General features: G+C 32.6%; 2 protein-coding genes across 5 annotated transcripts in view; one reads left to right on the forward strand and one right to left on the reverse strand.

The window, feature by feature from the left end:
• The first annotated feature begins 1,009 nt into the window (after positions 1–1,009).
• On the forward strand, positions 1,010–9,907 carry LOC105776317 (O-fucosyltransferase 1). Of its 2 annotated transcripts, XR_008190033.1 has the most exons (10): positions 1,010–1,095; positions 1,199–1,370; positions 2,055–2,133; positions 2,234–2,304; positions 2,530–2,618; positions 3,739–3,862; positions 3,983–4,266; positions 8,482–8,611; positions 8,699–9,415; positions 9,663–9,907. XR_008190033.1 is itself a non-coding variant. In XM_052622603.1 (9 exons), exons 1-9 carry the CDS (start codon positions 1,088–1,090, stop codon positions 9,314–9,316), a joined length of 1,575 nt encoding a protein of 524 aa, XP_052478563.1. In that variant the 5' UTR covers positions 1,010–1,087; the 3' UTR covers positions 9,317–9,520. The 2 variants fall into 2 exon arrangements, 1 of the variants encoding a protein (XP_052478563.1); XM_052622603.1 differs by lacking the exon at positions 9,663–9,907 and having other exon boundaries at positions 8,699–9,520.
• A 2,950-nt stretch (positions 9,908–12,857) lies between these two features.
• The window catches only part of LOC105776619 (ENHANCER OF AG-4 protein 2), a 12,509-nt gene continuing 10,608 nt past the window's right edge, over positions 12,858–14,758 (reverse strand). For all 3 annotated transcript variants that reach the window (XM_012599374.2, XM_012599375.2, XM_012599373.2), the window contains one exon: positions 12,858–13,181. The gene's annotated coding sequence lies outside the window, so the exon portion shown is untranslated. The remainder of the gene's footprint in view (positions 13,182–14,758) is intronic.

Raw genomic sequence — 14,758 nt, forward strand, 5'->3', positions numbered from 1 at the left:
GCCCAGTCCAAGAAACAGTTCCAATTACCCAACACAACCGCCTAATCCCATCGTTCATTTCCCTTCTCCAAACTACGCCCCAGTTTTCACTCATTATTATTATTTTCTAATTTTTTAAGGTTTAATTCAAATTTCATACTTTTTTTACAGAAACTTTGAAATTATTCCTCTGTTTTAATTTGTCGGAATTTGGTTTTACAAAAATTAAGAAATTGATCAAACTAGATAATATCATGATAGATCGATGACTTGAAATTTAACTGTTCATTAATTTTATTTGTAAAGAGTTAGTAATAGTTTTGCAATTTGAATGGCAAAATTAAACGCTTCAAATTTATGTATTTAGATTAATTCCTCAGTTTTCATAAAGTACAGATTAAATTTTGACAAATTAAAGGATAATGATTAATTTCTCAACTTTCTTAACATAGAGAGATGAAATTTATAATTCAACTTTTTTATTTTTAATTTTTTATTCTTTGAACTTGAATTTTTTTCCAATTTTGTCAAGCTTCCAGATTAACGTGAAAAACAAAATTAAGGAACTAAGTTAGGAAAAGTTGACAAGTTCATGGGCTAAAGGATGCTTTATTTCTTATTTATTTATCTATTTTGAGTTAAAATATGTATTAAGTCTTTGTACTTTTGTATATTTGAAATATAGTCCTTTTACTTTTATTTATAAGAATTTAGTTCTTTACTTTTTTATAGGTTTAATTGTTAACACCGTTAAAATTCTTCTATTAAATTCGTTGATTTGATATTTTAAAATAAAAATACTCACTTGATAGTCATATAACCAAAAAAGGACGTTGTAATAAGTCTGAATTTAATAGGATAATTTTAATAATTGAACTTGTAATTTTAGATCCAAAAAGTAGAAGGATAAAATTAGTTAAAATAAAAGTAGTAAGACTAAATTACAAATGTACAAAGAGGACAGGGAGCTATAGCATATTTTAACCATTACATTGACTAATTTCAAGGTTTTACAGCGCGCCAAGTAAAACCGACAACCAGAAAGAAGGAAATTTGTAAAAACATCAGATCTGGGAATAATACATTGCTTTTTTTGTCTTTCGTAATTATGCGGAGGTTTACAAACTAACTAGTTAATTTGTTTTTCCGTTAAAATTTTCGGTTTTCCGTTGAACCAGACTGCCATTTTTTAACTTCTTCTTTCTATTTTGTTGCTTAGGTCGGGGCTGCATAGGCAGCATGGGAAGCAAGGAGCTGGAGGAGGAGGAGGAGGAGCAAAGGGAATTTACGCCAAACTAACGATTGCCGTTGTGGTGCTTTTGATCTGCACGCTCTCGCTTTTGTTTTCGGCTACAATTGGCGGAAATCGCGGATCTCTAGAGCCTTCCGAGGTTAGTGGTTCTTGTAAAGAGTTAGGATCTGATCGTCTTGATTTTGATCCCTGGCTTCGTGATTAAATTTTCAGTATTAAGCGAATTTGCGGATTGCTTCTGTTATCAGATTGTTGAAACTTAATAAGGCATAAATGTTATTAGTTTGTTGTCTGAGTTAGTCTATAGTAATGCTCACGCTCAATAGAAGCCTTAGGGGAATCTCTTGTTTGATGCGTCTGCAAACCATCTCATTTGGTCTGTACTTTATTTGGCGTTTGTAATGTACCTCATAAATTGACCTATTTACTTGCATGAAAAATCATCAAAGTGGAAATGTTTTATTTATTGCATTGGTTTGGTTTTATGCTAATTTGCTAGGATCATGCGGATTAAGTCCAAGAGGATCATTAGCTAGTTTTCAGAGACTTTAGGTGTTTTTATGCATGATTCCGCTTCCTTTAACAATATTTGTTTATAGGTTTTTGTTATCTTTATAGGTAATGGTTTGAGATAATCGTAATAAAACAGTTCCTCTGTAGTCAGATGCTTGAGACTGGTTGTTGTATTATTTCGTACTATATACCTGTGGGAGCTAAACCAGTGAATAGGATTTATTCTCGCCCTTTTCCACTTTTAGTGGCTGGTCATCATTTTCAATCACTCTAACCTTTGATCATTCTTTTTTCTGAAATGTTTATTCAGATCAATGCAGAAGAACTTTGGGAAAGTGCCAAGTCTAGTGGATGGAGGCCTTCATCTGCTCCACGATCTGATTGGCCCCGTAACTACTCATAACTTTCCCAAAGAAAAAAAATTATGTTTGAATTGATTTTATGTAAAAATGTAAGTTCCTTAGAATTCTTATTGCTATATTCTGGCAGCTCCTCCAAGGGAAACTAATGGTTATCTTCGAGTCCGTTGCAATGGCGGTCTGAACCAACAACGCAGCGCGGTTTGTGTTAACCTTTTTGCTGTAAATTCTACTCTATCATACTCTGTTTTTCCATGGAAATCAAATGGGTGCAAGCCAGCTTGAGTTTTTATGGTTATGTTTTGTTTTAGATTCTTAGTGTAAAAAGGCTTAAAAGTTTAAAATAGAGTAAGATTGTGTTGATATTGCTTCCGTGGTTTATAAATTTTAAATAAAATATTAAGTTTGCTTCTTTTGGTGTTCTAGATCTGTAATGCAGTTCTTGCTGCACGAATTATGAATGCCACACTTGTACTGCCTGAGCTGGATGCAAACTCCTTTTGGCATGATGAAAGGTAATCTTGTCTCGTCATTTCCATCCCCCCTTTTTTTTCAATTTATTTGAAATTAACTGGGTACTTCTATAACAGAAGCAGTGTACGTTATGAGTAGGGACACAGATTTTAGATGGAAAATTTTCAGATAGAATTTAAACATTTATTTAGACAGTGCAAAAACTTAATGGCTTGGCAATTATAGGCATTTTCCTTTTTGGAAGCCATAGGAAGTGAAATTCTGATTTCTTGGATTTGGCATCTTAGAGAGGCTAACAGAAGATTATTAAAATTTATGATTGTTTGCAATATTTTCATCTGCATTTGTGAAGATTAATGTGTTCTCTTGCTGCATGGCTTTATCTTTTCTAATTTGTTCACTGGGGAATAGGTGGCTTCCTCTCTCTGCTACTCTTCTAATTGAACTTGCTATGATTACGGCAAATTTGTGTTAATTTGATTGGTCAATTCGAGTCATCTTCATTTCAATTTATTATGGTTCAAGTTACCTGCAACTTAAGGGAAGTTACTCAGATTTTTTTGCATTTATCATTCTTAGTTTGTTTGGTGAACTGGCTCCTAAACTAAGAAATCCAAGGATTATTAGGAAGAGAACCACTAGCAGTTTGGAAGATCCAACTAAGATATGAGCTTGCTCATGAACTCGAATCACTTTCTACATTATTTTCTGTAGTTTTTGGTTAGGTATATCTGCTTTATCTTTGAGAAGCTTTTTATACTGCAATGTGATTGAATAGAGTGATGATTAATATATGATTTGCTCTGGCCATCGTTTCTGTTCTCTAACATATCAGAAAATTTCAGCAACTGATGTTTTTGAACTAGTTATTTAATCAATTTCATTTCTAGACTTTTTTTTCTGCCGTTTCTTCTCCCTGAAACTTAAACCACCATTAATGCAGAGATCTTTTGTGAGTTTACAATTATTTTCTGCAGTCATTTTTATGTTTTAATTTATATGGTTGCTGAGTATTAATTGTTCACCTTCCTAACAAAAAAATTAGGAATATATAGACACATCACATGGAATGTGTTTTCCAGATCTTTATTGAAGCAATATGCCATTGTACTTGTGGACCGTTTACAATTAAAATGGAATGATACCATCTTTTCTCTCCAGTGGTTTCCAAGGTATCTATGATGTTGAGCATTTTATCCAGACATTGAAGTATGATGTACAAATTGTGGAAAGCATACCTGAAATCCGAAAAAATGGCAAAACCAAGAAGATAAAAGGGTATCAGGTGTGAAATATTGGAGCCATCGATTATAATAATCAGTTAGGCAAATAATTTTTAAGTTTTGTAGAAGTTGTTGAAACTTATGTCTTTTCTCTGCTCTTGCTTCTTTGTCTATTCATTTAGCTTCGCCCTCCGAGGGATGCTCCTATCGAGTGGTATACAACAGTCGCTCTCAAGAAAATGCAAGAACATGGTGCTATTTATCTGACTCCCTTTTCACATCGTCTTGCTGAAGAAATTGACAATCCCGAGTATCAACGGTTGAGGTGTAGAGTTAACTATCACGCTTTGAGGTTCAAGCCAAATATTATGCAGTTAAGTGAGTCAATAGTTGATAAACTCCGGGCACAGGGTCATTTCATGTCGATACATCTTCGTTTTGAGATGGATATGCTGGCATTTGCTGGGTATGTTCTTTTTCTTATCATTTTATATCTATGTTAATTCATTCACAGTTGGCATAGGTTGTCTAGGCTATGCATTCATTTTGCTTGGGCTTTGTGCCTGAATAGCCTTAGCTGTAACATTAAGAAATATAAGATCTTTCATCTCCTTATACGATGCATGCAAGGTCAGTGTGCATCTACATATCATTGTTTGAAATCATTATTAGTGCATTATGAAAGTTTTTAAGAGAGCATTTAATAGAACTGTTCTGTCTTTTATTAACTAAACAACTGAATTTAAATAGAGAAAAAGAGTCATAACCTAATTGGGAAAATAATTCCCTTATTCTAATAAGCTACTTAAAGATAAGGAAAATAATTCCCTTATTCTAATAAACTACTAAAAGATAAGGAAAATAATACCCTTATTCTAATAAACTACTAAAAGATAAAATAAAATATTTCTAGAATATCTCAAATGATTTATTCTAAGATTTATCTACCTAAATAACTTTAAAATATATCCCCAAAATATATGGGTTTCACATATTTCAACACCCTCCCTCAAGTTGGTGCATATATATCAATTATGCCCAACTTGCTTACTAGAAAATCAAAGCTTGTCTTAGAGAGCTCTTTGATGAGTATATCAGCAATCAGTTGTTTTGAAGGAACAAATGGCATGCACACTTGGCCTCCTTCAATCTTCTCATTGATAAAGTGTCTATTAATCTCAACATGTTTAGTTCTGTCATACTGGACCGAGTTGTGAGCAATACTAATGGCAGCTTTGCTATCACAGTACAACTTCATTGGTGAACTTATTGGTTTCCTCAGCTCTTCCATAATTCTTTTTAGCCCTTTCTAAGTGAACTTTGTGAGTGTCGATAGAACATTGTGTAACCAGCTTGCCCTTGTGAGTAACCTTATTTTTTAATAACTTGAGTGAACCGTTCAAACCAAGCTCGAGGAGACTGCTTTAGACCATACAAAGATTTCCTAAGCTTACATATTCGAGTTCCAAATTTTTCTTCAAAACCTGGAGGAGGATCCATGTAAACTTCTTCTTCAAGTTTCCCATTTAGGAAAACATTCTTCACTTCTAGCTGCTGTAAGGACCAATCAAGATTAACAGCAATTGATAAAAGACCTCTAACAGAATTTAATTTGGCTATTGGAGCAAATGTTTCAAGATAATCTATCACGTTTGTTTGAGTGTACCGTTTAGCCACCAACCTGCAGTGGCAAATCTAGAGAGGGGCTGGCATTGGCCCCGGCCCCCCTAAAAATTTTAAATTAGTAAAGGTAAAATTGTACTTTGGCCCCCTCTAAAATAATAAAAATTCGATTTAGTCTTTTAAAAATTATAAAGATATAGATTATAAAAAATTTAAAATTTCATCTGGCCCCCCTTAAAAGATTGTCCTGGCTTCACCCCTGCCAATCGGGCTTTGTATCTATCTGTAGATCCATCCGGTTTGAATTTGGTTGTCAACACCTATTTACATCTCACAGTATTTTTCCCTACAGGTAATTCCACTGTTTCCCATGTACCTGTTTTTTCAAGAGCGCGCATCTCTTCTAAAATAGCCTCCTTCCACTCAAGAATCTGTAAAGTATCTTTCACATTTGTAGGTATTTTCACAGTATCAAGACACAAAATAAAGGTTGAGAATGTAGAAGACAAGACTTTATAGGACACAAAGTTATACATGAGATATTTGACAACATTTGTAACACCTTTTCTTTTAGCAATTGGAAAATCTAAATCAGAAAATTCATTGGTTGGATTATGAGCGTTACCTAGATTTTTGACAAGATCTTGCGGGTTGGATTCTGGGTGATGAATATGGTTGATTCCACTTTCTTGATTTCGATTTTTTCTTGAGTAAATAATTAACTCCTTTGTTTGTTCTTTATTCTCATGATCAGACTCTATACCTTCATACTCCTTTTCATTAATGACATTAACATCACTAATTTCTGTATTAATTATAAATTCACCTTCCCCATTATTATAATCCCTATATTGTACAATCCTAGTGTTTTTTTGATCAATTATAGAGTCTTCCTTACTATAATTCCCTCCCTGAAAATTAAAATCAAAGTAAGATTGCGTTTCACCAAATGTGACATCCATGGTAACAATAGTATTCCTACCAATTGGATCATAATATTTGTAACCCTTTTTATTAGAAGCATAGCCAACAAAGAAGCATTTTTTTGCTCTAGGATCTAGTTTGCCGTAGTTGTGAAGATGAACTAAAACACGACACCCAAAAACTCGGAGGGATAAATCTGTGATCAATTTAGAGTTAGGAAAGTTATCTTTAAAGAGACGGAAATGAGTTCTATAGTTTAGAGTTTTACTAGGCATTCTATTAATAAGATATGTAGCCGTTAACAAGGCTTCGCCCCAAAGATATTGTGGTACCTGACTAGTGAACATCAAAGCTCTAGTTACTTCCAAAAGATGTCGCTTTTTTCTTTCTGCAACCCTTTTTTGTTGTGGTGTATTTGTACAAGACCTTTGGTGGACTATACCATGTTTGGTTAAGAAAACACCTAATTGGTCACTAAAAAATTTCCCACCATTGTCACTCTGAAATACTTCTATTCTCACACCAAATTGTGTTTTCACCATAGCATAAAAAAACTGAAACACATTTTTAACTTCAGATTTATCTTTTAATAAAAGCACCCAACAAATGCGAGTATGATCATTAATAAATGTGACAAACCAACGTTTTCCTGAAAAAGTTGAGACTCTCGAGGGTCCCCAAACATTACTATGAATTAACGAAAAAAGTTTGGAAGCTTTATATTTTTTAGGTGGAAAGAATGACTGATGATGTTTAGCCAATTCACAAAATTCACAGTGATATGAAGAAAGATTTCTATTTTTAAATTGGTCAGGTAACAAATATCTTAAATAGTAAAAATTAAAATGTTCAAGCCTATAATGCCAAATCATAACCTTATCAAAACTAGAAGCAAAATTTAAACATAAAGTACTTGATGGTTGACTTAGATGATCGTCGTCAAGAAAGTAAATTTCACCAAATTCTTTAGCATTGTCAATCATCCTCCCTGAGACTATGCCCAGAAATTTACACATAGAGAAGTCAAATATAACATGACAATTTGAGGATTGGGATAATTTACTGACCGATATGAGATTACAAGCTAGATTTGGCATATGTAAAACATCATGTAAAACCAAGGAAGAAGAAATTTTAACAGTGCCTTTCCCAACTATTGCCGAGAACGACCCATCTGTTACTTTGATTTTTTTGTTTCCTGCACAAGGTGTGTAAGTTGAAAAAAGAAAATTACTACTAGTTTTGTGATCACTAGTTCCAGAATCAATGATCTATGTATTTGTTTTACAAGGCTTGATACTAAAAAAACAGAAAAATCCGTACCTGATTGGGCAAAAGAGGAAGAAGGATTTTTGGATGAGTTAGGAACAAAAGAATTCATCCAAAATTGTGGTGATTGAAAAGGCTTGTGTAGATGCTTTAATTGTTCCTTAGTGAACGAAGATCCTTCTAGAGAACTTTGGCTTTCATAATTTTCATTAGTTGTTTCAACGGTAGAACTTTCTTCCTCTGTTTGATTGCTAGATCTCTTATCTTCGGTGAAGGTTGTTTTAACCATGATGCTACTAGATATTTAACTTAGCTCTGATACCATAAAAGTTTTTAAAAGAGTATTTAATAAAACTGTTCTATCTTTTATTAACTAAACAATTGAATTTAATTAGAGAAAAGAGCCATAATCTAATTGGGAAAATAATTTCCTTATTCTAATAAACTACTAAAAGATAAGGAAAATAATTCCTTATTCTAAAAACTACTAAAAGATATAATAAAATATTCCTAGAATATCTCAAATGATTTATTTTAAGATTTATCTACCTAAATAACTTTAAAATATATTCTCAAAATATATGGGTTTCACATATTTCAACACATTAAAAATAAGTGAGTTTGATTTTTGTTCTATAACCATGTATAGTCTGTTAAATTTTATGCTAAGGATGAAGTGTTGGTTGGGGTACAACGCAATATTCTGTGAATACACCCATTTTGAAGTAATTATATATCCACTATCACCATTTTAATCCACTTGATGCGTACATGTTTTATTGAATAATAACACATGTTTGGATGTAATAAATATCATGATATGCATGAAGACTTTGACTAGCTATGGGCTTGAATGGTTTTTTAGGTGCATTGATATTTTTAACCTAGAAGAGCAAAGTATATTGAAGAAGTATAGGAAGGAAAATTTTGCAGAGAAAAGACTTGTCTACAAAGAAAGAAGGGCTATTGGAAAATGCCCATTAACTCCAGAAGAGGTAGCATATCTTGTTAATCATTCCTCTACACAGGGAGTGGCGAGAGAGATGGTTCTTATATATAAATACTGACTGTTCAAACTGCAGGTTGGTCTTATCTTGCATGCTATGGGATTTGACAATTCTACCAGGATATACCTAGCAGCTGGTGAATTATTTGGGGGAGAGCGTTTTATGAAACCTTTTCGGGATCTTTTCCCTCGCCTTGAGAATCACAGTTCTGTAGACTCTTCAGAGGAGCTGGTTACGAACACTCAGGGGTTGTTAGGCTCTGCTGTTGATTACATGGTTTGTCTTCTTTCTGACATTTTTATGCCAACTTATGATGGACCTAGCAACTTCGCCAACAATCTACTAGGCCACCGCCTCTATTATGGTTTTCGGACCACAATTAGACCTGACAGAAAAGCTCTTGCTCCAATATTCATTGATCGAGAGAATGGACGGACAGCCGGTTTTGAAGAAGCTGTTAGGCGTGTCATGCTTAAAACAAACTTCGGTGGACCTCACAAGCGGGTGTCACCTGAATCTTTTTATACAAATTCTTGGCCAGAATGCTTCTGTCAAGTATCACCTAAAAATCCTGCTGACAAATGCCCACCAGATAATGTTTTGGAAGTTCTAGACAGCCGGTTGGAGAACAAAGTGACCAGTGACCCAGAAACCTTGGCTGAAAAGAATTCAACGAGTAGGACAGAAAGATAAAGAGTTTGCTTTAGACTTTTACTATGGTATTTTTGGTATATATCATTCCTAGAAACCACAGAAAGGAATTGGTTTGTCTGGCCTTGTTGAGCTGTTCAGGTAATCTTCATAACTGATATCTGTTATTTAGTAATTTTTGTCTGTCCATAAATAATTCCGAGAGTTTTGAACATGTGGTTTTATAGTATATCAGTTTTGACAGAACATCCAGGGGGAAATTATAGTGAACAGAATAGCTAAAAATGAAAATTGTTCAACTTAAACCACTTTGAATGGATAGAACAGCTAATAACTAGTTTCAGAAGGTTTTCTAGGAGATGCCATAAATGGGCATTTGGTTCTGCAGGTTTTTACATTTTCAGTTGCAATTTGGACCATGAAGACAGGCCATTGGAACAAATTGGTTGGAGCACATGAACCAAGTTTATAATTGAGAAGGTATTTACTACAGATTGGATGGTATTGTTTTACTACTGAACTCTAGCCACTTAAAACGAGAAAAAAGACTCCATGAATTTGGCCTGAAAGTCTTCAGAGGAAAGATGATGATTATTTAAATTATGATTCAATGCTAATGTTGATTGAGTTGCATATGACTGACCAAAGCATGTTATCTTAGATTTTCATTGTAGGGATATTAAAAGTTGGTGTCATTAGAATTTCGAAGCCATCATCATCTGTTTAGGTTGATATGGATGATGGATTAGCGGAGAATGTTCTCACCGAAACCATCATCATCAAGCTTTAAGTGATGATGGTTTTCATCACCATTCACAGCAGAATAAAGGATATAAGAGAAAAAAAGAAAAGAATTACCAAAGACAGAATGGTGGATATCATCTTCATCTTTATGGCCATTTTATTTTTTCTTTCCATTCCTGAAACTAAGCAAAACATAGGAATTTATAAGATCTACTTGTTACAATTCTTATAGCTGAAATTAAACCAAACATAGGATATGATAACATCAGTCAACTTAAACTCGATTCTTCAACACATCATCAACCTTTAATTTAATCAAATTACATAATTCAATTTTAATTATTAATAAATTAACTCATCTTTTAATCCATAAGTTGAGTCAACATTAACTACTTGCTACATTTTAATACACTCACAATATGGGTATAACAAACATGTTTAAAAAATACATCAAAATAAATGAGTTTGATCAAATTTGTAAAGTTAAGGCTACATGAATTAGGATGACTTGTGTTCAAGTCTACGCCTTTATTCAAATTTATTTTCACAAAATGTATATAAAATATAAGAAAAGCAACTTAAATTATTTATTACTTAATGAAAAGAGGAAAATTTTAATCATTTTCAATTAAATTGATACTCGATTAATTCGTGAAACTAATTTAATAAGATAGTATACATAATATAGAGATAGATATTAACAAACTATTATTTAATTAACATTTTAAATAAAAATATTTTAAGTCTTTTTTCGAACTAAATTATTAAAAATTTAGTTTTCAATTATTTAAAAATAAAATCATAATAAATTGAGTCAATTTCTCTGTCCTTCCTATCTCATTCTTGATCAATCTTCTAACCCAAGTCTCCAATTTGTTTAGAAGTTCTAAAAACAAATTTAGAGCTCATGGAAAATGGAAACAAGGTAATCCCACCCACTCGTTTTCTTTAGTGAAGAGAATGATCTGCTATGCTCAAAACTGAATTTGAAAGTTATTTAAAAAAAAACCAAACACCTCAATTGTCGAGTGAATAATAATAATAATATCTTCGAACGTGTTGAAAAAGTCGGCTAAAGAATGAAAAGATTTAAGAAATTGAAGTAAAAATATTATGAAAAGTATTATATTTTATTCTCTATTTATTAAAAATAATAAATTTACTCATGTGCATTAGCTCAAAAAGTAACCTGATGTTTTTCTTTAAAATTTTGATTTTTCCACTGTTAGAAATAGCTTGTTCATTTCTATTGTTAAAATAGTTCATTGTATGTCAACAAAAGATACAAATAATACGCCATGTGTAATGGTTTGATTATTAAAAGCAATTTTTCATAATAGAAATGAATAAAATTTTAACAAAAAAATCGATTTACTTTTTAATCTAATGTACAAAGACTAATTTGTCATTCTTTTTAAAAGTAAAATACAATCTAACTCCAAGTACGAATACTTATATAATACAAATTGATCAATTATTTGAGGTTCATTCTTAGACAATAGGAAATCTATTTTCCTAATAATCAAAGTTGAATGAAGTGATCTGATTCAATTAAAATTTTATAATTAATTTGGAAGCTGAAGCGAAATTCAATAATCTATAATGCAGATTACCCATGAAGTCTAGGAGCATGTCCATATTTTTATTACGCGGTACTCTGTATATATATATATATATATATATCATGTTTTTTTTAATTTTATAATTATACTACGCCTAAAAGTACTAAATCTAGTAATATCAAATAAAAGAAGACAAAATCTTGTAATGGTGAGTATTACCAAAAGACAGACTGGGGGGATATACATTTCGTTCCAACACACTTGTGATCCACCTTATGCATCAACAATATTTCATTCATAAAAACAACTAAATGGCACGAATTGAAATAACAAACTAATCTTAGTTATATTATTTATGAAGCCCATAGCTTGGACAACGCATTTCATAATTGGGCAACTCTCTTCATATTAGCAAATAATATTGTGAAACCCATAAATATTTTAGTTTTATTATACCTAACTTACGCAAATGAAGGGGAAAGATATAAGAAATCCATCATTACTATTCACAAATCCTTAAGAATAATATTTCAAATATTATTTATTTATGTTCAGACATATAAATCTTAACATATTAGTAAATTAATATACTGTGATATTTTTAAGTCGTATATCCCATCCATTTTTTTATTACTTCCAATATATGCGACTATATTGCCGTATAGGAAAACCAAATATGATCATTCCTTATCCTAATCAACATCAGTACACATAGGTATACAGGTCTATAAACAACAGCAAAACCACATATGACCGACCATTAATCACATTACAATTTACTTTCATACTTATGACAACCATGTCCAATGGCTACTTGATAACAGATCACACGAATACAACAATGGAGCACCCTTTTTTGACTGCCCAGAAAATTAGACGCAAAGGAGACACAAATAACCACCGCACTATGTCCCAAGGACCTAATTTATGGTGCAACTCAACTGTCAGAAAAATCAAAAACTGGTTCCACAGTTTTCTAGGTGCAAATAGCTACGATTCGAAATGAAAAGTGGGCAGACGTTTATAGCACTGTTTATATCAGCCACCTTATAAAAAATTTGGTTAGTCCAACTCTGGTGTGACTCAGATATAGGTATAAATACGAATTTGTTCAAAATTTTAAAAGTTTTCTCACGTAATTTTAGGACCATATCTAAATAATCATGCCTGGTTATGCGTCAGGCATGGATGCCGACCATAGGTACTGAATAAAAATGAAAAATCTGAGTGACATGGGTATTAATACCAGCATAGCTTTGGGAATTTAATCAGTTAACTAGTCAAAAAGAAAATGGATATAAGGAAAAAGGAAACTCATGTATACGTAATATACAGAATAGTACATGATTCCTTATAAACATGGAAAAAAAAAAACTTTTCAAGTAATTTCTAACTGCCTAAACTTTGACAGAAAACATCCTTTGTGAGAACTATTCCTAACTAATTAGAAAATTCCAAGCATTGCCTTGGCTCAAGAATCCATGTCAGATATTTACCTCAACATTTTGCAGTAGTTTGCTCTGCTAGCACCTGCCAACAATGGTGGATTTCCAAGTTGCAACACCATAAATAGACATTTCAAGTTGAACAATTTGCCAAACCTGTAATAAATGTAATAGCAACATCATTCTCGATTGAATTTTCATTTTCCAAAAAGCAAATATAAATTGAATACCAATTGCATAACTGGCTTCTCTTATTTCCCTTTTCTTTCACTAGTAAAAAGCAGTTGAGACGTGAGTTAAGCTTCAAGCCATTCTAAAATTCATAGACTACTAAACTAATTTTCAACTGCAGGCAATAAGTGGATAAATGCCAGCCAGCTTATCAACAGCCATATACATCCAGACCAAGTAGAAAATGATAACTGAGCTTCGAAAAAGAAAAAAAAAAGAAAAAAGGTAATAATTCTTCATTGATAATCAAGCATATGTAACGAAGGTACAAGGAGTAGATAGAGGCTTTAAACAGGAAAAGACTCCAGGGCAGTAGGCTTAGCTGGAGGGAGACACTTCTTAATGTAGAAAATATGGAACAAACCATAAGGAAATATGCTGATCATACAAAGCAAAACCTTGGTTGCATTTCCCTAGTTCCAACACATAAGAGTGATCCAGAGTGAATAATCAATAATTCGATTTGGAAGTCCAAAAATTGTCTCAGTCTGACTACTGATTTAGTCATTTGCAATCCACTAAAACTAAATCCAAGTCTATCCAGGGAACTATCTCCAATATGTACCAGAAATATATCATAGTGAAAGCATTAACCCAAGGCCTTTTAAAAAAACCAAAAAATGCTCTCTTTTTGTCTTACAAGGGCATGCTATCTAAATTACTAAGTGATTTCCTCATCACTCATTGCTACAAGGTGAACCACTTAATATAAAAATAGAGATGCCTCTTTTTGGGGGTAGGGAAGGGGGCAGGGGAAACTAACATCCAAAGAGAGTGCAGGCAGAACCATTGAAAGAAGCTACATGAATAAAAAATGAATATCTACCATTAGCAGATATAATCAATTACTAACAGATCTGTTCAGTTTTTTTCCATAACATTATAAAAAAGAACAATAACAATGATTGACTTCAAAGATAGAATAAGAATTCAAGAACTAAGGATTAATTAAGTCTTTATGATAGTTTGGACTGCGACATAGAAGATTTTATTTATTTAATTCTCTTTAGTTTTCTACTTCAGCTAGTAGCATGACTGTTATCAGGGTTTGAACACTGAGTTCCCCTACCTAGCAATCAGAGCCAAGATGTTATGTAGGTTAAGGATTTATCAGTTTCTGGTTTAACCGAAAATACAGAAGTCAAGAATCTTATTTTAGGTCTCCTATTTCATCAGGTTTATTTTTAGCCTTATCAGATTCCCAGCAACTTATAATTACCACGAATTCACTCAGTTAAACCTCAAAAATCTTCCTTGAGATCCTAGTAAAAAGAACCTACTAAACATCAAGTTTATAGTTCCATTACCCATTACTAGTTACCACCACTATTCAAAGACCTGACCAGTTTGGCAACTTTTCGAGTATATGGTCCAAACCTAATTCATCATTTCTCTTTGCACATTTTAGATTCCCCCAGCTCCCTACCCTTTCACCCATAGGCAACTGAACTTTTTATCTCTAAGCATTCCTCTCTGACATACTGGATCAAGTAACCGTACAG

This window comes from Gossypium raimondii, chromosome 10, assembly GCF_025698545.1.
Source record: "Gossypium raimondii isolate GPD5lz chromosome 10, ASM2569854v1, whole genome shotgun sequence".
Lineage (NCBI taxonomy): Eukaryota > Viridiplantae > Streptophyta > Magnoliopsida > Malvales > Malvaceae > Gossypium > Gossypium raimondii.